The sequence below is a fragment of the Panulirus ornatus genome, chromosome 32 (genome assembly GCF_036320965.1).
Source record: "Panulirus ornatus isolate Po-2019 chromosome 32, ASM3632096v1, whole genome shotgun sequence".
NCBI lineage: Eukaryota > Metazoa > Arthropoda > Malacostraca > Decapoda > Palinuridae > Panulirus > Panulirus ornatus.
In genome coordinates, this window is record NC_092255.1 from 8,738,714 (window position 1) to 8,764,195 (window position 25,482).

The 25,482-nt window shown below is 41.4% G+C and overlaps 1 protein-coding gene across 1 annotated transcript in view; it reads left to right on the forward strand.

Annotated features, from left to right (window-relative positions):
* Positions 1–22,389, forward strand: part of LOC139759040 (venom protease-like) — a 60,059-nt gene extending 37,670 nt beyond the window's left edge. Inside the window, exons 5-9 of the mRNA XM_071680942.1 lie at positions 12,706–12,809; positions 14,372–14,540; positions 15,671–15,770; positions 21,112–21,281; positions 21,784–22,389. Of these exons, the coding sequence (XP_071537043.1) occupies positions 12,706–12,809; positions 14,372–14,540; positions 15,671–15,770; positions 21,112–21,281; positions 21,784–21,948 (708 nt within the window). The 3' untranslated portion in view covers positions 21,949–22,389. The remainder of the gene's footprint in view (positions 1–12,705; positions 12,810–14,371; positions 14,541–15,670; positions 15,771–21,111; positions 21,282–21,783) is intronic.
* Positions 22,390–25,482: the final 3,093 nt, after the last annotated feature.

The window sequence follows — 25,482 nt, forward strand, 5'->3', positions numbered from 1 at the left end:
AACAAATCTTCAAAATATTCACTCCTCACATCACCACTACTTGTTATCACCTCCCCATCAGCCCCTTTACCGATGTTCCCTTATGTTTTCTTGTCTTACGCACTTTATTTACCTCCTTCCAAAATATCATATTCTCCGTAAAATTTAATGATACTTTCTCACCCCAACTCTCATTTGCCCTGTTTTTCACCTCTTGCACCTTTTTCTTGACCTCCTGCGTCTTTCTTTTATACATCTCCCAGTCATTTGCACTATTTCCCTGCAAAAATCGTCCAAACGCCTCTCTCTTCTCTTTCACTAATAATCTTACTTCTTCATCCCACCACTCACTACCATTTCTAATCTGCCCACCTCCCACGCATCTCATGCCACAAGCATCTTTTGCGCTAGCCATAACTGGTTCCCTAAATACATCCCATTCCTCCCCCACTCCTCTTACGTCCATTGCTCTCACCTTTTTCCATTCTGCACTCAGTCTCTCCTGGTGCTTCCTTACACAAGTCTCCTTCCCAAGCTCACTTACTCTCACCACTCTCTTTACCCCAGTATTCTCTCTTCTTTTCTGAAAACGTCTACAAATTTTCAACTTCGCCTCCATAATATAATGATTCGACATCCCTCTACAGACATCTCTCAGCACATCAACATCCAGAAGTCTCTCTTTCACGCGCCTATCAATTAACATGTAATCCAATAACGCTCTCTGGCCATCTCTGCTACTGTCATATGTATACTTATGAATATCTCTCTTTTTAAACCAGGTATTCCCAATCACCAGTCCTTTCTAAACACATAAATCTACAAGCTCTTCACCATTTCCATTTACAACACTGAACACCCCATGTACACGAATTATTCCCTCAACCGCAACATTACTCACCTTTGCACTCAAATCACCCATCACTATAACCCGGTCTCGTGCATCAAAACTGCTAACACACTCACTCAGCTGCTCACAAAACACTTGCCTTTCATGATCCTGTCTTTTCATGCACAGGTGCATAGGCACCAATAATCACCCATCTCTCTCCGTCCACTTTCAGTTTTACCTATAATAATCAAGAGCTTACTTTCTTACACTCTATCACATACTCCCACATCTCCTGTTTCAGGAGTAATGCAACTCCTTCCTTTGCTCTTGTCCTCTCACCAACTCCTGACTTTACTCCAAAAACATTCCTAAGCCGATATATATATATATATATATATATATATATATATATATATATATATATATATATATATATATATATATATATATATATATAGAAAAGCAAATGGATTTGTATGTAGCATTTATGGATCTGGAGAAGGCATATGATAGAGTTGATAGAGATGCTCTGTGGAAGGTATTAAGAATATATGGTGTGGGAGGCAAGTTGTTAGAAGCAGTGAAAAGTTTTTATCGAGGATGTAAGGCATGTGTACGTGTAGGAAGAGAGGAAAGTGATTGGTTCTCAGTGAATGTAGGTTTGCGGCTGGGGTGTGTGATGTCTCCATGGTTATTTAATTTGTTTATGGATGGGGTTGTTAGGGAGGTAAATGCAAGAGTTTTGGAAAGAGGGGCAAGTATGAAGTCTGTTGGGGATGTGAGAGCTTGGGAAGTGAGTCAGTTGTTGTTCGCTGATGATACAGCGCTGGTGGCTGATTCATGTGAGAAACTGCAGAAGCTGGTGACTGAGTTTGGTAAAGTGTGTGAAAGAAGAAAGTTAAGAGTAAATGTGAATAAGAGCAAGGTTATTAGGTACAGTAGGGTTGAGGGTCAAGTCAATTGGGAGGTGAGTTTGAATGGAGAAAAACTGGAGGAAGTGAAGTGTTTTAGATATCTGGGAGTGGATCTGGCAGCGGATGGAACCATGGAAGCGGAAGTGGATCATAGGGTGGGGGAGGGGGCGAAAATTCTGGGGGCCTTGAAGAATGTGTGGAAGTCGAGAACATTATCTCGGAAAGCAAAAATGGGTATGTTTGAAGGAATAGTGGTTCCAACAATGTTGTATGGTTGCGAGACGTGGGCTATGGATAGAGTTGTGCGCAGGAGGATGGATTTGCTGGAAATGAGATGTTTGAGGACAATATGTGGTGTGAGGTGGTTTGATCGAGTAAGTAACGTAAGGGTAAGAGAGATGTGTGGAAATAAAAAGAGCGTGGTTGAGAGGGCAGAAGAGGGTGTTTTGAATTGGTTCGGGCACATGGAGAGAATGAGTGAGGAAAGATTGACCAAGAGAATATATGTGTCGGAGGTGGAGGGAACGAGGAGAAGAGGGAGACCAAATTGGAGGTGGAAAGATGGAGTGAAAAAGATTTTGTGTGATCGGGGCCTGAACATGCAGGAGGGTGAAAGGAGGGCAAGGAATAGAGTGAATTGGAGCGATGTGGTATACCGGGGTTGACGTGCTGTCAGTGGATTGAATCAAGGCATGTGAAGCGTCTGGGGTAAACCATGGAAAGCTGTGTAGGTATGTATATTTGCGTGTGTGGACGTATGTATATACATGTGTATGGGGGTGGGTTGGGCCATTTCTTTCGTCTGTTTCCTTGCGCTACCTCGCAAACGCGGGAGACAGCGACAAAGCAAAAAAAAAAGAAAAAAAAAATATATATATATATATATATATATATATATATATATATATATATATATATATATATATATATATATATATATACACATATATGATAACAAGTAGTGGTGATGTGAGAAGGAGCTGGAGTGAGCATTTTGAAGGTTTGTTGAATGTGTTTGATGATAGAGTGGCAGATATAGGGTGTTTTGGTCGAGGTGGTGTGCAAAGTGAGAGGGTTAGGGAAAATGATATGGTAAACAGAGAAGAGGTAGTAAAAGCTTTGCGGAAGATGAAAGCCGGCAAGGCAGCAGGTTTGGATGGTATTGCAGTGGAATCTATTAAAAAAGGGGGTGACTGCATTGTTGACTGGTTGGTAAGGTTATTTAATGTATGTATGACTCATGGTGAGGTGCCTAAGGATTGTCGGAATGCGTGCATAGTGCCATTGTACAAAGGGAAAGGGGATAAGAGTGAGTGCTCAAATTACAGAGGTATAAGTTTGTTGAGTATTCCTGGTAAATTATATGGGAGGGTATTGATTGAGAGGGTGAAGGCATGTACAGAGCATCAGATTGGGGAAGAGCAGTGTGGTTTCAGAAGTGGTAGAGGATGTGTGGATCAGGTGTTTGCTTAGAAGAATGTATATGAGAAATACTTAGAAAAGCAAATGGATTTGTATGTAGCATTTATGGATCTGGAGAAGGCATATGATAGAGTTGATAGAGATGCTCTGTGGAAGGTATTAAGAATATATGGTGTGGGAGGCAAGTTGTTAGAAGGAGTGAAAAGTTTTTATCGAGGATGTAAGGCATGTGTACGTGTAGGAAGAGAGGAAAGTGATTGGTTCTCAGTGAATATAGGTTTGCGGCAGGGGTTTGTGATGTCTCCATGGTTGTTTAATTTGTTTATGGATGGGGTTGTTAGGGAGGTGAATGCAAAAGTTTTGGAAAGAGGTGCAAGTATGAAGTCTGTTGTTGATGAGAGAGCTTGGGAAGTGAGTCAGTTGTTGTTCGCTGATGATACAGCGCTAGTGGCTGATTCATGTGAGAAACTGCAGAAGCTGGTGACTGAGTTTGGTAAAGTGTGTGAAAGAAGAAAGTTAAGAGTAAATGTGAATAAGAGCAAGGTTATTAGGTACAGTAGTGTTGAGGGTCAAGTCAATTGGGAGGTAAGTTTGAATGGAGAAAAACTGGAGGAAGTAAAGTGTTTTAGATATCTGGGAGTGGATCTGGCAGCGGATGGAACCATGGAAGCGGAAGGGAATCATAGGGTGGGGGAGGGGGCGAAAATCCTGGGTGCCTTGAAGAATGTGTGGAAGTCGAGAACATTATGTCGGAAAGCAAAAATGGGTATGTTTGAAGGAATAGTGGTTCCAACAATGTTGTATGGTTGTGAGGCGTGGGCTATAGATAGAGATGTGCGCAGGAGGGTGGATGTGCTGGAAATGAGATGTTTGAGGACAATATGTGGTGTGAGATGGTTTGATCGAGTAAGTAATGTAAGGGTAAGAGAGATGTGTGGAAATAAAAAGAGTGTGGTTGAGAGAGCAGAAGAGGGTGTTTTGAAATGGTTAGGGCACATGGAGAGAATGAGTGAGGAAAGATTGACCGAGAGGATATATGTGTCGGAGGTGGAGGGAACGAGGAGAAGTGGGAGACCAAATTGGAGGTGGAAAGATGGAGTGAAAAAGATTTTGAGTGATCGAGGCCTGAACATGCAGGAGGGTGAAAGGCGGGCAAGGAATAGAGTGAATTGGATCGATGTGGTATACCGGGGTTGAACTGCTGTCAATGGATTGAATCAGGGTATGTGAAGCGTCTGGGGTAAACCATGGAAAGTAGTGTGGGGCGTGGATGTGGAAAGGGAGCTATGGTTTCGGGCATTATTGCATGACAGCAAGAGACTGAGTGTGACCGAATGGGGCCTTTGTTGTCCTTTCCTAGCGCTACCTCGCACACATGAGGGGGGAGGGGGATGGTATTCCATGTGTTGCGAGGTGGCGATGGGAATGAATAAAGGCAGACAGTGTGAATTGTGTGCATGGTTATATATGCATGTGTCTGTGTGTGTGTATATATATGTGTACATTGAGATGTATAGGTATGTATATTTTGCGTGTGTGGACGTGTATGTATATACATGTGTATGGGGGTGGGTTGGGCCATTTCTTTCGTCTGCTTCCTTGCGCTACCTCGCAAACGCGGGAGACAGCGACGAAGCAAAATAAATATAAATAAATGTATATATATATACATATATATATATATATATATATATATATATATATATATATATATATATATTTTTTTTTTTTTTTTTTTTTCAAACTATTCGCCATTTCCCGCGTTAGCGAGGTAGCGTTAAGAACAGAGAACTGGGCCACTGAGGGAATATCCTCACCTGGCCCCCTTCTCTGTTCCTTCTTTTGGAAAATTAAGAAAAATTGAGAGGGGAGGATTTATATATATATATATATATATATATATATATATATATATATATATATATATATATATATATATATATATATATATATTACATCGTCGATCAAAACTTTTCACTGCTTCTAACAACTTGCCTCTCACACCATATATTCTTAATATATATATTCTTCCACAGAGCATCTCTATCAACTCTATCATATGCCATCTTCAGATCCACAAATGCTACATAGAAATCTATTTGCTTTTCTAAGTATTTCTCTCATATATTTTTCAAAGCAAGCACCTGATCCGCACATCCTCTACCACTTCTGAAACCACGCTGCTCTTCCCCAATCTGATGCTCTGTACATGCCTTCACCCTCTCAATCAATACCCTCCCATATGATTTACCAGGAATACTCAACAAACTTATACCTCTGTAATTTGGGCATTCACTTTTATCCCCTTTCCCTTTGTACAATGGCACTCCCTTTTTTAATAAATTTTTCTGCAATGCCGTCAAACCCGCTACCTTGCCGGCTTTCATCTTCCGGAAAGCTTTTATTACCTCTTCTCTGTTTACCAAATCATTCTCCCTAACCCTCTCACTTTGCACACCACCTCGACCAAAACACCCTATATCCGCCACTCTATCATCAAACACACTCAACAAACCTTCAAAATGCTCACTCCATCTTCTCACATCACCACTTCTTGTTATCACCTCCCCATTAGCCCCCTTCACTGAAGTTCCCGTTTGTTCCCTTGTCTTACGCACTTTATTTACCTCCTTCCAAAACATCTTTTTATTCTCCCTAAAATTTAATGATATTCTCTCACCCCAACTCTCATTTGACCTCTTTTTCACCTCTTGCACCTTTCTCTTGACCTCCTGCCTCTTTCTTTTATACCTCTCCCATTCATTTGCATTTTTCCATGCAAAAATCGTCCAAATGTCTCTCTCTTCTCTTTCACTAATAATCTTACTTCTTCATCCCACCATTCACTACCCTTTCTAATCTGCCCACCTCCCACGCTTCTCATGCCACAAACATCTTTTGCGGAAGCCATCACTGCTTCCCTAAATACATCCCATTCCTCCCCCACTCCCCTTACGTTCTTTGTTTTCACCTTTTTGCATTCTGTACTCAGTCTCTCCTGGTACTTCCTCACACAAGTCTCCTTCCCAAGCTCACTTACTCTCACCACTCTCTTCATCCCAACATTCTGTCTTCTTTTGTGAAAACCTCTACAAATCTTCACTTTCGCCTCCACAAGAAAATGATCAGACATCCCTCCAGTTGCACCTCTCAGCACATTAACATCCAAAAGTCTCTCTTTCGCGCGCCTATCAATTAACACGTAATCCAATAACGCTCTCTGGCCATCTCTCCTACTTACATACGTATACTTATGTATATCTCTTTTTAAACTAGGTATTCCCAATCACCAGTCCTTTTTCAGCACATGAATCTACAAGCTCTTCACCATTTTCATTTACAACACTGAACACCCCATGTACACCAATTATTCCCTCAACTGCCACATTACTCACCTTTGCAGTCAAATCACCCATCACTATTACCCGGTCTCGTGCATCAAAACTCCTAACACACTCACTCAGCTGCTCTCGAAATACTTGCCTCTCATGATCTTTCTTCTCATGCCCAGTTGTATATGCACCAATAATCACCCAACTTTCTCCATATACTCTCACTTTTACTCATATCAATCTAGAGTTTACTTTCTTACACTCTATCACATACTCCCACCACTCCTGTATCAGGAGTAATGCTACTCCTTCCCTTGCTCTTGTTCTCTCACTAACCCTTGACTTTACTCCCAAGACATTCTCAAACCACTCTTCCCCTTTACCCTTGAGCTTCGTTTCACTCAGAGCCAAAACATCCAGGTTCCTTCTCTCAAACATACTACCTATCCCTCCTTTTTTCTCATCTTGGTTGCATCCACACACATTTAGACACCCCAATCTGAGCCTTCGAGGAGAATGAGCACTCCCCGTGTGACTCCTTCTGTTTCCCCTTTTAGAAAGTTGAAATACAAGGAGGGGAGGGTCTCCAGCCCCCGCTCCCGTCCCCTTTAGTCGCCTTTTACGACACGTGAGGAATGTGTGGGAAGTATTCTTTCTCCCCTATCCCCAGGAAAGAGAGGAAAGTGATTGGTTCTCGGTGAATTTTGGTTTGCAGCAGGGGTGTGTGATGTCTCCATGGTTGTTTAATTTTTTTATGGATGAGGTTGTTAGGGCGGTGAATGCAATTATTTTGGAAAGAGGGGCAAGTATGCAGTCTGTTGTGAATGAGAGAGCTTGGGAAGTGAGTTAGTTGTTGCTCGCTGATGACAAAGCGCTGGTGGCTGATACGTGTGAGAAACTGCTGAAGCTGGTGACTGAGTTTGGTAAAGTGTGTGAAAGAAGAAAGCTGAGAGTAAATGTGAATAAGAGCAAGGTTTTTAGGTACAGAAGGGTTGAGGGACAAGTCAATTGGGAGGTAAGTTTAAATGTAGAAAAACTGGAGGAAGTGAATTGTTTTTGATATGTGGGAGTGGATTTGGCAGCGGATGGAACCATGGAAGCGGAAGTGAATCATAGGGTGGGGAGGGGGCGAAAGTTCTGAGAGCGTTGAAGAATGTCTGGAGGTCGAAAACATTAACTTGGTAAGGAAAAATGGGTATGTTTGAAGTAATAGTGTTTCGGACAATGCTGTATGGTTGCGAGGCGTGGGCTATAGATCGAGTTGTGCGAAGGAGGGTGGATGTGCTGGAAATGAGATGTTTGAGGACAATATGTGGTGTGAGGTGGTTTGATCGAGTAACTAATAATAGGGTAAGAGAGATGTATGGTAATAAAAAGAGTGTGGTTGAGAGAGCAGAAGGTGTTTTGAAATGGTTTTGTCACATGGAGAGAATGAGTGAGGAAAGATTGAACAATAGGATAAATGTGTCCTAGGTGGAGGGAACGAGGAGAAGTGGGAGGCCAAATTGGAGGTGGAAAGATGGAGTGAAAAAGATTTTGAGTGATCGGGGCATGAACATGCAGGAGTGTGAAAGTCGTGCAAGGAATAGAGTGAATTGGAACGATGTGGTATACCGGGGTCGACGTGCTGTCAATGGATTGAACCAGGGCATGTGAAGCGTCTGGGGTAAACCATGGAAAGTTCTGTGGGGCCTGGATGTGGAAAGGGAGCTGTGGTTTCCGTGCACTATACATGACAGCTAGAGACTGAGTGTGAACGAATATGGCTTTTGTTGTCTTTTCCTAGCGCTACCTGGCGCACATGCGGGGGGAGGGGGTTGTTATTTCATGTGTGGCGGGGTGGCGATGGGAATGAATAAAGGCAGACAGTATGAATTATGTACATGTGTATATATGTATATGTCTGCGTGTGTATATATTTGTATATATTGAGATGTATAGGTATGTATATTTGCATGTGTGGACGTGTATGTATATACATGTGTATGTGGGTGGGTTGGGCCATTCTTTCGTCTGTTTCCTTGCGCTACCTCGCTAACGCGGGAGAGAGCGACAAAGTAATATATATATATATATATATATATATATATATATATATATATATATATATATATATATATATATATACATATATATGTATGTATATATATATATTTTGTTTATTTATTATTTCATTTCTCTTTGTCGCTGTCTCCCTCGTTTGCGAGGTAGCGCAAGGAAACAGACGAACGAAATGGCCCAACCCACCTCCATACACATGTATATACATACACGTCCACACACGCAAATATACATACCCATACATCTCAATGTACACATATATATACACACACAGACACATACATATATACACATGCAAACAATTCACACTGTCTGCCTTTATTCATTCCCATCGCCACCTCGCCACACATGGAATAACATCCCCCTACCCCCTCATGTGTGCGGGGTAGCGCTAGGAAAAGATAACAAAGGCCCCATTCGTTCACACTCAGTCTAGCTGTCATGCAATAATGCCCGAAACCACAGCTCCCTTTCCACATCCAGGCCCCACAGAACTTTCCATGGTTTACCCCAGACGCTTCACATGCCCTGATTCAATCCATTGACAGCACGTCGACGCCGGTATACCACATCGATCCAATTCACTCTATTCCTTGCCCGTCTTTCACCCTCCTGCATGTTCAGGCCCCGATCACTCAAAATCTTTTTCACTCCATCTTTCCACCTCCAATGTGCCCAAACCATTTCAATATATATATATATATATATATATATATATATTTATTTTTTATTATTTTTTTTTTATTATACTTTGTCGCTGTCTCCCGCGTTTGCGAGGTAGCGCAAGGAAACAGACGAAAGAAATGGCCCAACCCCCCCCATACACATGTATATACATACGTCCACACACGCAAATATACATACCTACACAGCTTTCCATGGACCATATATATATATATATATATATTATTTTTTTTTTTGCTTTGTCGCTGTCTCCCGCGTTTGCGATGTAGCGCAAGGAAACAGACGAAAGAAATGGCCCAACCCACCCCCATACACATGTATATACATACGTCCACACACGCAAATATACATACCTACACAGCTTTCCATGGTTTACCCCAGACGCTTCACATGCCCTGATTCAATCCACTGACAGCACGTCAACCCCGGTATACCACATCGCTTCAATTCACTCTATTCCTTGCCCTCCTTTCACCCTCCTGCATGTTCAGGCCCCGATCACACAAAATCTTTTTCACTCAATCTTTCCACCTCCAATTTGGTCTCCCTCTTCTCCTCGTTCCCTCCACCTCCGACACATATATCCTCTTGGTCAATCTTTCCTCACTCATTCTCTCCATGTGCCCTAACCATTTCAAAACACCCTCTTCTGCTCTCTCAACCACGCTCTTTTTATTTCCACACATCTCTCTTACCCTTACGTTACTTACTCGATCAAACCACCTCACACCACACATTGTCCTCAAACATCTCATTTCCATCACATCCATCCTCCTGCGCACAACTCTATCCATAGCCCACGCTTCGCAACCATACAACATTGTTGTAACCACTATTCCTTCAAACATACCCATTTTTGCTTTCCGAGATAATGTTCTCGACTTCCACACATTCTTCAATGCTCCCAGAATTTTCGCCCCCTCCCCCACCCTATGATCCACTTCCGCTTCTATGGTTCCATCTGCTGCCAGATCCACTCCCAGATATCTAAAACACTTCACTTCCTCCAGTGTTTCTCCATTCAAACTCACCTCCCAATTGACTTGAACTTCAACCCTACTGTACCTAATAACCTTGCTCTTATTCACATTTACTCTTAACTTTCTTCTTTCACACACTTTACCAAACTCAGTCACCAGCTTCTGCAGTTTCTCACATGAATCAGCCACCAGCGCTGTATCATCAGCGCACAACAACTGACTCACTTCCCAAGTTCTCTCATCCCCAACAGACTTCATACTTGCCCCTCTTTCCAAAACTCTTGCATTCACCTCCCTAACAACCCCATCCATAAACAAATTAAACAACCATGGAGACATCACACACCCCTGCCGCAAACCTACATTCACTGAGAACCAATCACTTTCCTCTCTTCCTACACGTACATATGCCTTACATCCTCGATAAAAACTTTTCACTGCTTCTAACAACTTACCTCCCACACCATATATTCTTAATACCTTCCACAGAGCATCTCTATCAACTCTATCATATGCCTTCTCCAGATCCATAAATGCTACATACAAATCTATTTGCTTTTCTAAGTATTTCTCACATACATTCTTCGAAGCAAACACCTGATCCACACATCCTCTACCACTTCTGAAACCACACTGCTCTTCCCCAATCTGATGCTCTGTACATGCCTTCACCCTCTCAATCAATACCCTCCCATATAATTTACCAGGAATACTCAACAAACTTATACCTCTGTAATTTGAGCACTCACTCTTATCCCCTTTGCCTTTGTACAATGGCACTATGCACGCATTCCGCCAATCCTCAGGCACCTCACCATGAGTCATACATACATTAAATAACCTTACCAACCAGTCAACAATACAGTCACCCCCTTTTTTAATAAATTCCACTGCAATACCATCCAAACCTGCTGCCTTGCCGGCTTTCATCTTCCGCAGAGCTTTTACTACCTCTTCTCTGTTTACCAAATCATTTTCCCTAACCCAGTCACTTATATATATATATATATATATATATATATATATATATATATATATATATATATATATATATATATATATATATATGTATATATATATATATATATATATATATATATATATATATATATATATATATATATATATATATATATATATAGATATATATATATACGCCCAACCACACATATACATACACTTTCATAACATATATACATATGCATGAATATACATATGAATACATAGACATATATGCAAATGCACAAATTCATATTTGGTTACGTTCATCTATTCCTGGCTCTACTCCGCCCCACAGGAAACAGCATGTCTAATCCCTGTTTCGGCGAGGTAGCGCTAGTAAAACGTTCAAAAAGAGACCACATTCGTTTACACTCACTCTTTAGCTGGCATGTACAATGCACCGGAAACACAGCTCCCTATCCACATCCAGGCCCCACATGTCGTGGTTCAGTCCACTGACAGCACGTCGACCCCATTATACCAATCGTTTCAATTCACGCTGCTTCTAGCACGCTTCTCACCCTCCTGTATGTTCAGGCCTCGATCACACAATATCTTTTTCACTCCATCCTTCCACCTCCATTATGGTCTCTCATTTCTTCATGTTCCCTCCACCTCTGACACATATATCCTCTTTGTCATCTTTTCCTCACTCATTCTTTCCATATGTCCAAACCATTTCAACACACCCTCTTCTGCTCTTTCAACCACACTCTTTTCATTACCACACATCTCTCTTACCCTTTCATTACTTACTCACTCGATCAGACCACTTCACACCGCATGTCCTCAAACATTTCATTTCCATCACATTAACCCTCCTCCGTATAACCCTATCTATAGCCTATGCCTCGCAATCATCCACCCTTCGTACAACCCAATCTATAGCCCATGTCTCGCAACCATATATCATTGGAACTACTATTCTTTAAAACACACCCATTTTTGCTCTGAGATAACGATCTCTCTTTATACACATTCTTTATCGCCCCCTGAACCTTCGCCCTCTCCCCCACCCTGTAACTCACTTCCGCTTCCATGGCACTCACAGATATCTAAAAGACTTCACTTCCTCAAGTTTTTCTCCATTCAAACTTACATACCAATTGGCTTGTCTCTTTTTCCTACTGAACCTAATAATCTTGCTCTTATTCACATATACTCTCAACTTTCTCCTTTTACACACTTTTCCAAACACAGTTATCAATTTCTGCAGTTTCTCACTCGAATCAACTACTAGTGCTGTGTCATCGGCGAACAACAACTTACTTCCCAGGCCCTCTCATCCTCGGCAGACTGCATACTCGCCCCTCTCTTCAAAACTCTTGAATTTTCTTACCTAACCACCCCATCCATAAACGAATTAAACAACCGGTTTGTGCACCTAACCCATCTCTTGTGAAAAGAAGCGGTTAAAAGTAGTAAAGAGTTGATAACTAGTTAAGATATGTGGTATATAGTGACAGGAATTAGTGTGCGAATGATAGATGTCTCCACAGGCGCTGCTAGGGGAAGAAGACCCTTTGGGCATCACTTGGTTCTGTGGTGGTGTTCTCATCAACGACCAGTGGGTACTCTCAGCTCTACACTGTTTCTTCAGAAAGTAAGTACGAAATAAAAGCATTTTCCGTGATCTGTACGTAAGAAAAAAATTATGTCAAGGAAGCGGAGTGAACGGGGAATTGGTGAATAGACACACGATAACCTTTACTCTTTACAGGAACGTTTGTAAAAACAATCATGTACTTTGCCCGTTCGAAGTCAATTGGTTAGATATATACTTTAAATCCACAAGTAGGTATTTCCCTTCTAGTGTACAATACTACTTGACAGACAAGAATTAAAAAGCTCGCTGGATTATTATTTACACGCATTAAATATGCAATTAGGCATTTGACGCTGCACAACTATGGTTTCGAAAATGCTTACACATTTAATGATGAAAAGATTAAATTCTAAACCCAGTTGCCAAATGTGCTAATAAGGGTCACGGCATTTTCCTAGAGTTAAACATTTACGGGATATGAAGGAACTGTTAACTCCACCCGTGAATCATGACCAGAGAATTTCGTACAATGTGAACAAAGAAATATAGAAATATGTTTCATTTAATACATTTGTCTGGTAATGAATGTCGTGATATTTTAGGCAAAAGGATTATGAAGGATGCATTTCTCTTCAAGCCGACTTGAAATCAAAAGTGGTGTGGTGTCTCACTACAGGGTGGCCTGTTACGTAACGGTTTCCTGTGACCGAGATACCTTGCGCCTGCTGTGTTTCTTGCCCTTGTCTGTTCCTTGCAAAAAGGAGCATCCCCTAAGTTAACAATTCCTTGAATATACCTTGCCAGTGAATCGTCCTGGCAATTGACCCTGAAAAAAAATCAGTGAGTTATCGGGTGTCAAAAAGTGAGTAGACATTTTTGGGACACCCTGTATTTATCAAGTATACGATCTGGATTTCTTTAGAATCATGTTGTATCCCTTTGCAACAAATGCTGCTCTGTTCGTTGAGTTTTCAGTACTCTGAAAATCTTGTGTTTATCACTGAGAGACGTCATGAAAAAAAATGTGCAAGTAGAGGAACTGCCATATTTGTGTGTTCTTATAGTGTTTAAACTTGACGAGGATATCTCTACGCTACTTGTACACACCATCCTGAGACTTGCATGTCCCGCTTTCACTGACTATTTCCCGTAATCTTGACCTGCACTACGGTGCATGTAGTATGTTTTTATTAGATACGATCGATAGGAGTTGTACAGCATCGTGAACCTCTGGCAACTCACATTACTGATTAAGGAGGTTTGTTGACATCGTCCAAGCCTCCGTGTCCCAAGTGTTCTGGAGGGGAAAACACGTAGGCATTGCTGGCGACTTGCCACATTCCAGCTACTCCGACCTGTTGAATTAGAAAGAGGATTGGAATCATGAACTTACACAGGCTCATGTAAGTGACAACTCTTTCTCTGATAGAGATCGTTTGTTTGTGTGTGCAATTAGGTGGATATGTGGGATGTCTTTGTGGCAGAAACGGTGCAACAGTTGATACAGATGTTACAGACACTGGCGTTTAAATGGAATATTTCTTCATTCAGATAGTTCTTTAAGTCATAATTGATGTTTTGTTTAAAACTTACAATATGCGTAATTCATTTTCCTTCAGAAATGCTAATGTCGTGCGTCTGGGTGAACATGATTACAATGATCAGTCTGATGGAGCAGATCACGAAGACTTCGGTGTATCTGAAATCATCTGGTACTCCGACTACACCCACCCTGAAGCCTACCATGACCTGGCTCTTCTTAAATTGGACAAGAAGGTCACGTTGAAGGTCAGTTTACTGTTAAACCTGGATCATGTCAGACTGTCGAATTCATGACCTTTTGCTGTACTGTGTTTGTAAAAGATTCGACTAGAATGAACTCTTATTAAAATGTATGATTATATAGATTATGGTGTATAATTACTTTATATAAATCATCTCCCACGATCAGTAAGAAGTTATAACAAACACATTTGCTACTGTAGCTGGGCATGAACCAGTGATAAACAACATCCCACATCGGGAACATTGAAATTCGTCTTTTTTATTTTTTATCTTACAAATGAATTCACATTTTTTTTTGTCAAAAATTCCCAAGATAAAGTTCTCCCATCTTTCTGGGTCATTCGTGCAGATCTTGTACCTCCTGTGTCACGAATCCATTTTCCCCTAACTGAATTCTTACACTATCTTCTTGTCTGATTTTGGCTTTAAAGATGGTGTTCTTTGTAATTTTGATAGGCAGGCCAATATTCTTGGGGGATTTATCATCTTGCAGCGATCTTCTTATGCGGCTTTAAATCGCAACTGATCTTTCTGTATGTCTGACACAATCAACATAATATCAATTCTCTCATCTATATATTTTTCCCTCCCCTATCACTGGCCTGCTATTATCATCTTATTTTCATTTATCATAGTTTCATTAGCAAGCACGAGAGTTTGTAAATATTTTCGTCTCTCGGAAATGGAAATATATCCAATTTCAGACTGAGTTTGGTAGCCCTGTAACCTATTTCAGGCTCAGTGGTAGAATCTACGATTATGATTGTCACGCAGGCATTAGAAAATTTTCAGCATTTTAGTCAGGTTCTTAGTGATGTAATCTCTTTCTGTTTCTCTCTTAAACTTTATTCGGTTTTCGAATTACCATTGCCATTACCTCTGAGTTATTATATAGTATGCTAGAATCATTAGATGCAACTGCGTAGTTAAGATTTATAGTGAGCTAGGATAATGCAACGTGAGCTGTTCATTCCTTCTGAAGACTTCCCGAATACTTACATATCTATTATTTTGATAAATGAAATTGTTGATTAATGAGAGGATTGCTTTCAATCACTGTAAAGACCTCGAATCGACATACAACACTGGAAAGGTTGAAAGAAACTTACACAGTTCTGTTTATGGTATTTCAGAAGTACGTCAGCCCTGTATGTCTGCCGTGGGGGAAGGATGTCAACACTGACTTGACGGGACGGAATGTTACGTTAACTGGCTGGGGCGATACTTTGTTCAGTCAGTTCTAGTTCTCCACAGTTTGTACCACAGTTTTAGAATAAGTTTTTCGAAGGGAATCTTTTTATTTTCATTTTTTTCTTTGGAGGAAGAGTGGGTGTGGTGTATCTTAACTCCCTCCTTTTTGCATTGTTTTATCGAGGAATTCAGAGCACTGACATGCTATTCATAAATGAGGGTTGATTTACCTCAGTTCTGATACTGATTGATCTCACGGCTGGAGCACACATTATACTTATCCTCACAATAACCTTGGTCGTGGGGAGCAACAGGATTTTGGTTTAGTTATAATTGTCATGTTCCAATTGCCATCCCACAGAACTGCATTACATAACATGTATGAGCATCACTTACCTAATTCAATCTCCAACAAATATATATACACAGTGATTAAGTATGAATAAGAAGAATATAGTATATTAGAGTATTTGCCATATTATACGCATCTTATCAATTAAAAACTTGTGATTATCATTACCCAACAGTGATGAGAGCAAGAATTGCATAAGACTTTAGCAAATCTATTTATTATATTATTTTTTCTTTTAGCTCAGATCATTATATGAATTACCATATAATATATAGCGCAAGGAAACAGACGAAAGAATGGCCCAACCCACCCACATACACATGTATATACATACACGTCCACACACGCACATATACATACCTATACATTTCAACGTATACATGTATATACATACACAGACATATAAATATATACATATGTACATGATTTATACTTGCTGCCTTTATTCATTCTCGTACGTCACCCCGCCACACATGAAATGACAACCCCCTCCCCCCGTACGCGCGCGAGGTAGTGCTAAGACAACAAAGGCCACATTCGTTCACACTCAGTCTCTAGCTGTCATATATGATGCACTGAAACCACAGCTCCCTCCAGGCCCCACAAATGTCCATGGTTTACCCGAGACGTTTCACATGCCGTGGCTCAATCCATTGACAGCACGTCAACTCCGGTATACCACATCGTTCCAATTCGCTCTATTCCTTGCATGTCTTTCACCCTCCTGCATGTTCAGGCCCCGATCCCTAAAAATCTTTTTCACTCCATCCTTCCATCTCCAATTTGGTCTCCCACTTCTCGTTCCCTCCACTTCTGTCAATCTTTCCTCTTTCCTTGTTTATTAACATTCTAAAAGGGGAAACAGAAGAAGGAGTATGCGGGGAGTGCTCACCCTCCTCGAAGGCTCAGACTGGGGTGTCTAAATGTGTGTGGATTTAACCAAGATGAGAAAACAGGAGAGATAGGTAGTATGTTAGAGGAAAGGAACCTGGATGTTTTGGCTCTGAGTGAAACGAAGCTCAAGGGTAGAGAAGAAGAGTCGTTTGGGAATGTCTTGGGAGTAAAGTCAGGAGTTGGTGAGAGGATAAGAGCAAGGGAAGGAGAAGCAGGAGTTGTGGGAGTATGTGATAGAGGGTAAAACTGAAAGTGGATGGAGAGAGAGAAGAAAGATCATGAGAGGCAAGTGTTTTGGGAGCAGCTGAGTGAGTGTGTTAGTAGTTTTGATGCACGAGACTGGGTTATAGTGATGGGTGATTTGAATGCATAGGTAACTAATGTGGCAGTTGAGGGTATAATTGGTGTACATGGGGTGTTCAGTGTTGTAAATGGAAATGGTGAAGAGCTTGTAGATTTGTGTACTGAAGAAAGACTGGTGATTGGGAATACCTGGTCTAAAAGAGATATACATAAGTATACGTATGTAAGTAGGAGAGATTGCCAGAAAGCGTTATTGGATTACGTGTTAATTGATAGGTGCGCGAAAGAGAGACTTTTGGATGTTAATGTGTTGAGAGGTGCAACTGGAGGGATGTCTGATCATTATCTTGTGGAGGCGAAGTTGAAGATATGTAGAGGTTTTCAGAAAAGAAGAGAGAATGTTGGGGTTAAGAGATTGTTGAGAGTAAGTGAAGGAAAGGAGATTTGTGTGAGGAAGTACCAGGAGAGATTGAATGTAGAATGAAAAAAGGTTAGAGGAAACGACGTAAGGGGAGTTAGGGAGGAATGTAATGTATTTAGGGAAGCAGTGATGGTTTGCGCAAAAGATGCCTGTGGCATGAGAAAGGTGGGAGGTGGGCAGATTAGAAAAGGTAGTGAGTGGTGGGATGAAGTAAGATTGTTAGTGAAAGAGAAGAGAGAGGCATTTGGACGATTTTTGCAGGGAAATAGTGTAAATGACTGGGAGATGTATAAAGGAAAGAGGCAGGAGGTCAAGAGAAAGGTGCAAGAGGTGAAAAAGAGGGCAAATGAGAGTTGGGGTGAGAGAGTATCTTTACATTTTGGGGAGTGTAAGTGTAAGTGTGTAAGACAAGAGAAGAAATGGGAACGTCGGTGAAGGGGGCAAATGAGGAAGTAATAACAAGTAGCGGTGAAGTGAGAAGGAGATGGAGTGAGTATTTTGAAGGTTTGTTGAATGTGCTTGACGATAGAGTGGCAGATATAGGGTGTTTTGGTCGAGGTGTTGTGCGAAGTGAGAGAGTCAGGGAGAATGATTTAGTAAACAGAGTACAGGCAGTGAAGACTTTCCTGAAGAAGAAAGCCGGTAAGCTGGCGGGTTTGGATGGTATTGCAGTGGAATCTATCAAAAAATGGGGTGACTGTGTTATTGACTGGTTTGTGAGGATATTCAATGTATATATGATTCATGGTGAAGTGCCTGATGATAGGCGGAATGCATGCATAGTGCCATTGTACAAAGGCAAAGGGGATAAAGGTGAATGTTCAAATCATAGAGGTATATGTTTGTTGGGTATTCCTGGGAAAATATATGGGAGGGTATTGTTTGAGAGGGTCAAGGCATTTACAGAGCACCAGACTGTGGAAGACCATTGTGGTTTCAGAAGTTGGAGAGAATGTATTTGAGAAATGCTTCGAAAAGCAGATAGATTTGTATGTAGCATTTATGGGTCTGGAGAAGGCATATGATAGAATTCATAGAGATGCTCTGTGGAAGGTATTAAGAGTATATGGTATGGAGGGGGGTTAAGCTGCTAGAAGCAGTGAGAAGATTTTATCGATGATTTAAGGCATGTGTATGATGTGTATGAGTAGTAAGAGAGGAAAGTGATTGGTTCCCAGTCAATGTCGTTTGCGGCAGGGGTGCGTGATGTCTCCATGGTTGTTTAATTTGTTTATGGATGGGGTTGTTAGGGAGGTAAATGAAAGAGTTTTGGAGAGAGGGACAAGTATGCAGTCTGTTGTGGATGAGAGGGCTTGGGAAGTGAGTCACTTTTTGTTCGCTGATGATACAACGCTGATGGCTGATTCGGGTGAGAAGCTGCAGAGGTTGGTGACTGAGTTTGGTTAAGTGTGTGAAAGAAGAAAGCTGAAGTATATGTGAATAAGAGCAAGGTTATTAGGTTCTGTAGGGTTGAGGGACAAGTCAATTGGGAAGTAAGTTTGAATGGAGAAAAACTGGAGGAAGTGAAGTGTTTTAGATATCTGGGAGTGGATTTGGCAACGGATGTCACCATGGAAGCGGAAATGAGTCACAGGGTTGGGAGGGGGCGAAGATTCTGGGAGCGTTGAAGAATATGTGGAAGGCGAGAACGTTATCTTATAGAGCAAAAATGGATATGTTTTAAGGAATAGTGGTTCCAACAATGTTAAAGGGTTGTGAGGCATGGGCGATAGATAGGGTTGTGTGGCAGATGGCGGATGTGTTAGAAATGAGAGGTTTGAGGACAATATGTGGTGTGAGTGGTTTGATCGAGTAAGTAATGAAAGGGTATGAGAGATGTGTAGTAATAAAATGAGTGTAGTTGAGAGAGCAGAAGGAGGTGTATTGAAATGGTTTGGTCACATGGAGAGAAAGAGTGAGGAAAGATTGACCAAGAGGATATATGTGTCAGAGGTGGAGGGAAGGAGAAGCGGGAGACTAAATTAGAGGTGGAAGGAGAAAGAAACAAGATCTTGAGCGGTCGGGGCCTGAACATACAGGATTGTGAAAGGCGTGCAAGGAATAGAGTGAATTGAAACGATGTGGTATCCCGGGGTCGACGCGCTGTCGGTGGATTGAACCAGGGCATGTGAAGTGTGTGGGGTAATCCATGGAAAGTTCTGTGGGGCCTGGAAGTGGAAAGGGAGCTGTGGTTTCGGTGCATTACACATGACAGCTAGAGACTGAGTGTGAACGAATGTGGCCTTTGTTGTCTTTTCCTAGCGGTAACTCGCGCGCGTGCGGGGGGAGGGGGGTGTCATCTCATATGTGGTGGGGTGGCGGCGGAAAAGGATGACGGCAGCCTGTGTGCGTGTGTAGGCGTTTATATATATATATATATATATATATATACATATATATATATATATATATATATATATATATATATATATATATATATATATATATATATATATATATATATATATATATATATATTTAATTCAGTCTTATTAGTAACAGAATAAAATAGATGTAATGGATACAAGAAAGGTATTAGAAACTGATGGTTAACGTACTCTGATAGTATTATAAGACTAACATATATATCCCTGGACTCTATAACATGATTATCTTATGTTAGGCAAAGCGTTGGAATTCGTCATTAGAATATCTGGGTTCGATTCCTGGCCAAGAGAATTCTACTTCGTGGTGGTGGTGTAAAACTTCATTGTTTTCAATTTACGTTCAAGGTGACCATAGATATCTCTCATAAACTTTGGAATGAGTCAATGTGATAGCACCTCTAAGCATTAGCATATATCATCTCCACCAATAGTTAAGACAAAGGGTAGTGTGTGTGTGTGTGTGTGTGTGTGTGTGTGTGTGTGTGTGTGTGTGTGTGTGTGTGATTCTCAATGCTAAAGGAATAAAGATACATTGTTATCGAATATTTTGAAGAGAGACGTAAGCATTTTGATTCGTATACTTTTTACGATTAATTACATCTCATTTGAGACAGTGGATCTGTAGGTTAATAAGTAGCAATACAGAGAGAGAGAGAGAGAGAGAGAGAGAGAGAGAGAGAGAGAGAGAGAGAGAGAGAGAGAGAGAGGTGGGGGGTATGTGATGTCTGCGGTAAGTTAACGGTTAGCGTTTCTGACCTTGATGCATTCACGGGCCGCTTGCGGTCGAGCCTGCTTTGCTTCGAATCCTGGTTGCGGCAGTTTGCCCATAATCAACCCAGCTGTTCATCCTCCTCTTGGGGTTGTTCGATTAATGAGTTATCTAGCCTTGATTAGGACATTTAGTTGTCCGTGCCGTTTTAGCTGGCGGGAAGGGGGAAATTATTTTGAAGTCTTCCTTCGCTTATCACCATCATGATCAGTGATAATCAAGGACTGTGTAACGCTGTGTCTTTGTGTGGCCCACAGATGGTTTCCCCAGCTCAATACTACAGGAGGTGAATGTGACGGTGTTTCCCTCGTCAAGATGTGATGCGAGTTACTCCAACCTTGTTGAGTACAGCAGGTCGTGGCCTCGGGGCATTGGTAACGAAACCATCTGTGCAGGAGACCCAAATGGAGGCAGAGACGCCTGTCAGGTAACGCATTATTTTACTACAATGTTGGCACGTTGCACTGAGATGCTGTCGGTCATATCATAGGCTTTTTTATGTCTTAATCTGGTCTGTGTTTAGATCACTATTGATAATTGTGTACAGAAGGTTGGACTGTGTTGGAATTAGTGAGGACTGGTCATGACCAGATGATCTTGAGTTGTCTTAAGTGTTCTGATTCCACTGTGCCAGTGGCTACGGAAAACCCAAGCTTTTTGCTGTATTTATTGTTTACTGAGAAGCCGAAGTACATTCTTGACGAAATGTGATAGTGTGTGAGACCAGTAGCCTGGCTTCCTCTTGCTATGCTTTAGTGTATAAGTTACATGTCTCTATGTTCTCGGATTTTAGACCACTAATATAAACCTTTCCTTTGCTTTGTTGCCGCGAGTGAAACTAAACATCATGTGCTTCTCACTGTGGTGTATATGGGAGAGCAAGACAGACGGTGGTGGTAATCTTGCCCCTTTTGGTATTCCTCCGCCAGGGTGACTCCGGCGGACCCATCGTGTACCTTAACTCAGCTGGGCGCTACACCTTGGCTGGCATTGTGTCCCGTGGCTTTGGGTGTGGCCTCAAGGACTACCCTGGACTCTACGTGAACCTCCACCAGCCAAACTATCTGGCCTGGATCAAGAAGGTCGCTTTCTAAGGACTACTTCCTCCACAAGTCGTTCTTTTGGTTGGGAATTTGTTAATTAGGTCACTTAACAATGTATGAATAATTCAGTGAATGATTCAAGGACAATCTTGTATTTCTTTGGTGTCTCTTTTTTTTTTCTAATCATTAATTGCTGCGTCAAGATCTGTGATGTATCCTTATAGTCTCTGTCATAAAACCCAACTCATATGCTCAGAATCGGAAACCCTCTTACTCCCTCATTAGTCACACTCTTCTCATTTGCAAATAACTGAAACCTCTCTCACTGACAAGGAACTGAGACTCTTTTCATGAGCAAGGAATTGAAACTTCCCTCGTAGGCAAGAAACTGACACGTCTTTCATTGTGAAGGAAGTGAACTTCTTTCATTGTCAAGGAACTGAAAGCTCTCTGTTTGGCAAGGAATTAAAGCTTCCATCATTGTCAAGACTCTGAATCTTCTTTCATTGTCAAGGAAGCGAATCTTCTTTCATTGTCAAAAAGCCGAAACTTCTCATTGGCAAGGAAATTAAACTTCTCTCGTTCGCAAGAAACTGGAACTTCCCTCGTTCACAAGGAAGTGAAACTTTTCTCATTGGCCAAACCCACCCACATATACATGTATATACATACACGTCCACACACGCACATATACATACCTATATATTTCAACGTATACATATATATATATATATATATATATATATATATATATATATATATATATATATATATATATATATATATATATATATATATATATATATATATATATATACATACACAGACATATACATATATACACATGTACAGAATTCATACTTGCTGCCTTTATTCATTGCCGTCGCCACCCCGCCACACATGAAAAGACAACCCCTTCTCCCTGCATGTGCGCGAGGAAGCGCTAGGAAAAGACAACAAAGGTCACATTCGTTCACACCCAGTGTCTAGCTGTCATGTATAATGCACCGAAACCACAGCTCCCTTTAAACATCCAGGCCCCACAGAACTTTCCATGGTTTACCCCAGACGCCTCACATGACCTGGTTCAATCCATTGACAACACTTCGAGCCCGGTACACCACATCGTTCCAATTCACTCTATCCATTGCACGCCTTTCACCCTCCTGCATGTTCAGGCCCCGATCGCTCAAAATCTTTTTCATTCCATCTTTCCTCCTCCAATTTGGTCTCCCACTTCTCGTCCCCTCCACCACTGACACATATATCCTCTTTGTCAATCTTTCCCCTCTCATTCTCTCCATGTGCCCAAACCATTTCAAAACACCCTCTTCTGCTCTCTCAACCACACTCTTTTTATTACCACACATCTCTCTTACCCTTTCATTACTTACTCGATCAAACCACCTCACACCACATACTGTCCTCATACATCTCATTTCCAACCTATCCACCCTTCTCCGCGCAGCTCTATCTATAGCCCACGCCTCGCAACCACATAACATTGTTGGAACCACTATTCCTTCAAACATAGCCATTTTTGCTTTCCGAGATAACGTTCTCGCCTTCCATACATTTTTCAACGGTCCCAGAACTTTCGCCCCCTCCCCCACCCTCTGACTCACTTCCGCTTCCATGGTTCCATCCGCTGCCAAATCCACTCCCAGATATCTAGAACGCTTCACTTCCTCCAGTTTTTCTCCATTCAAACTTACCTCCCAATTGACTTATCCCTCAACCCTACTGTACCTAATAACCTTGCTCTTATTCACATTTCCTATCAGCTTTCTTCTTTCACACACTTTACCAAACTCAGTCACCAGCTTCTGCAGTTTCTCACCCGAAATAGCCACCAGCGCTGTATACTTGCCCCTCTCTCCAAAACTCCTGCATTCACCTCCCTAAAAATCCCATCCATAAACAAATTAAACAACCATGGAGACATCACCCACTCCCCCCCCATCCCCTACCCTAAACCTACATTCACTGAGAACCAATCACTTTCCTCTCTTCCTACACATACTCATGCATTACATCCTCGATAAAAAGTTTTCACTGCTTCTAACAATTTGCTTCCCACACCGTATATTCTTAATACCTTCCACAGACCATTTCTATCAACTCTATCACATGCCTTTTCCAGATCCATAAATGCTACATACAAATCTATTTGCATTTCTAAGTATTTCTAACACACATTCTTCAACGCAAACACCTGATCCACACATCCTCTACCACTTCTGAAATCACACTGCTCTTCTCCAATCTGATGCTCTTCACCCTCTCAATCAATGCCCTCCCAAATAATTTCCCAGGAATACTCAACAAACTTATACCTCTGTAATTTGAGCACTCACCTTTATCCCCTTTGCCTTTGTATAATGGCACTATGGATGCATTCCGCCAATCCTCATGCATCTCACCATGAATCATACATACATCAAATATCCTTACCAACCAGTCAACAACACAGTCACCCCATTTTTTAATAGACTCCACTGCAATACCATCCAAACCCGCTGCCTTGCTAGCTTTCATCTTCCGCAAAGCTTTTACTACCTCTTCTCTGTTTACCAAATCATTCTTCCTAACCCTCTCACTTCGCACACCACCTCGACCAAAACGCCCTATATCTGCGATTCTATCATCTAACGCATTCAAGAAACCTTCAAAATACTCCATCTCCTTCTCACATCACCACTACTTGTTTTCACCTCCCATTAGACCCCTTCACCGATGTTCCCATTTGTCCTCTTGTCCTACGCACTTTAGTTACCTCATTCCAAAACATCATTTTATTCTCCCTAAAATTCAATGATACTCTCACCCCAACTCTCATTTGCCCTCTTCTCTGCCTCTTGCACCTTTCTCTTGACCTCCTGCCTCTTTCTTTTATACATCTCCCAGTCACTTGCACAATTTCCCTGCAAAAATCGTGCAAATGCCTCTCTCTTTTCTTTCACTAATAATCTTACTTCTTCATTCCACCATTCACCACATTTTCTAATCTGCCCACATTCCACGCTTCTCATGCCACAAGCATCTTTTGCGCAAGCCATCACTGCTTCTCTAAATACATCCCATTCCTCCCCCACTCCCTTACGTCCTTTGCTCTCAATTTTTTTCCATTCTGCACTCATTTTCTCCTGCTACTTCCTCACACAAGTCTCCTTCCCAAGCTCACTTACTTTTCCACTCTCTTCACCCCAACATTCTCTCTTCTTTTCTGAAAACCTATACAAATCTTCACCTTCGCCTCCACTAGGTAATGATCAGACATCCCTCCAGTTGCACCTCTTAGCACATTAACTTCCAAAAGTCTCTCTTTCGCGCGCCTATCAATTAACACGTGATCCAATAACGCTCTCTGGCCATCTCTCCTACTTACATACGTATATTTATGTATATCTCTCTTTTTAAACCAGGTATTCCCAAACGCCAGTCCTTTTTCAACACACAAATCTACAAGCTCTTAACCATTTCCGTTTAAAACACTGAACACCTCATATACACCAATTATTCCCTCAACTACCACTTTATTCACCTTTGCATTCAAATCACCCATCACCATAACCCGGTCTCGTG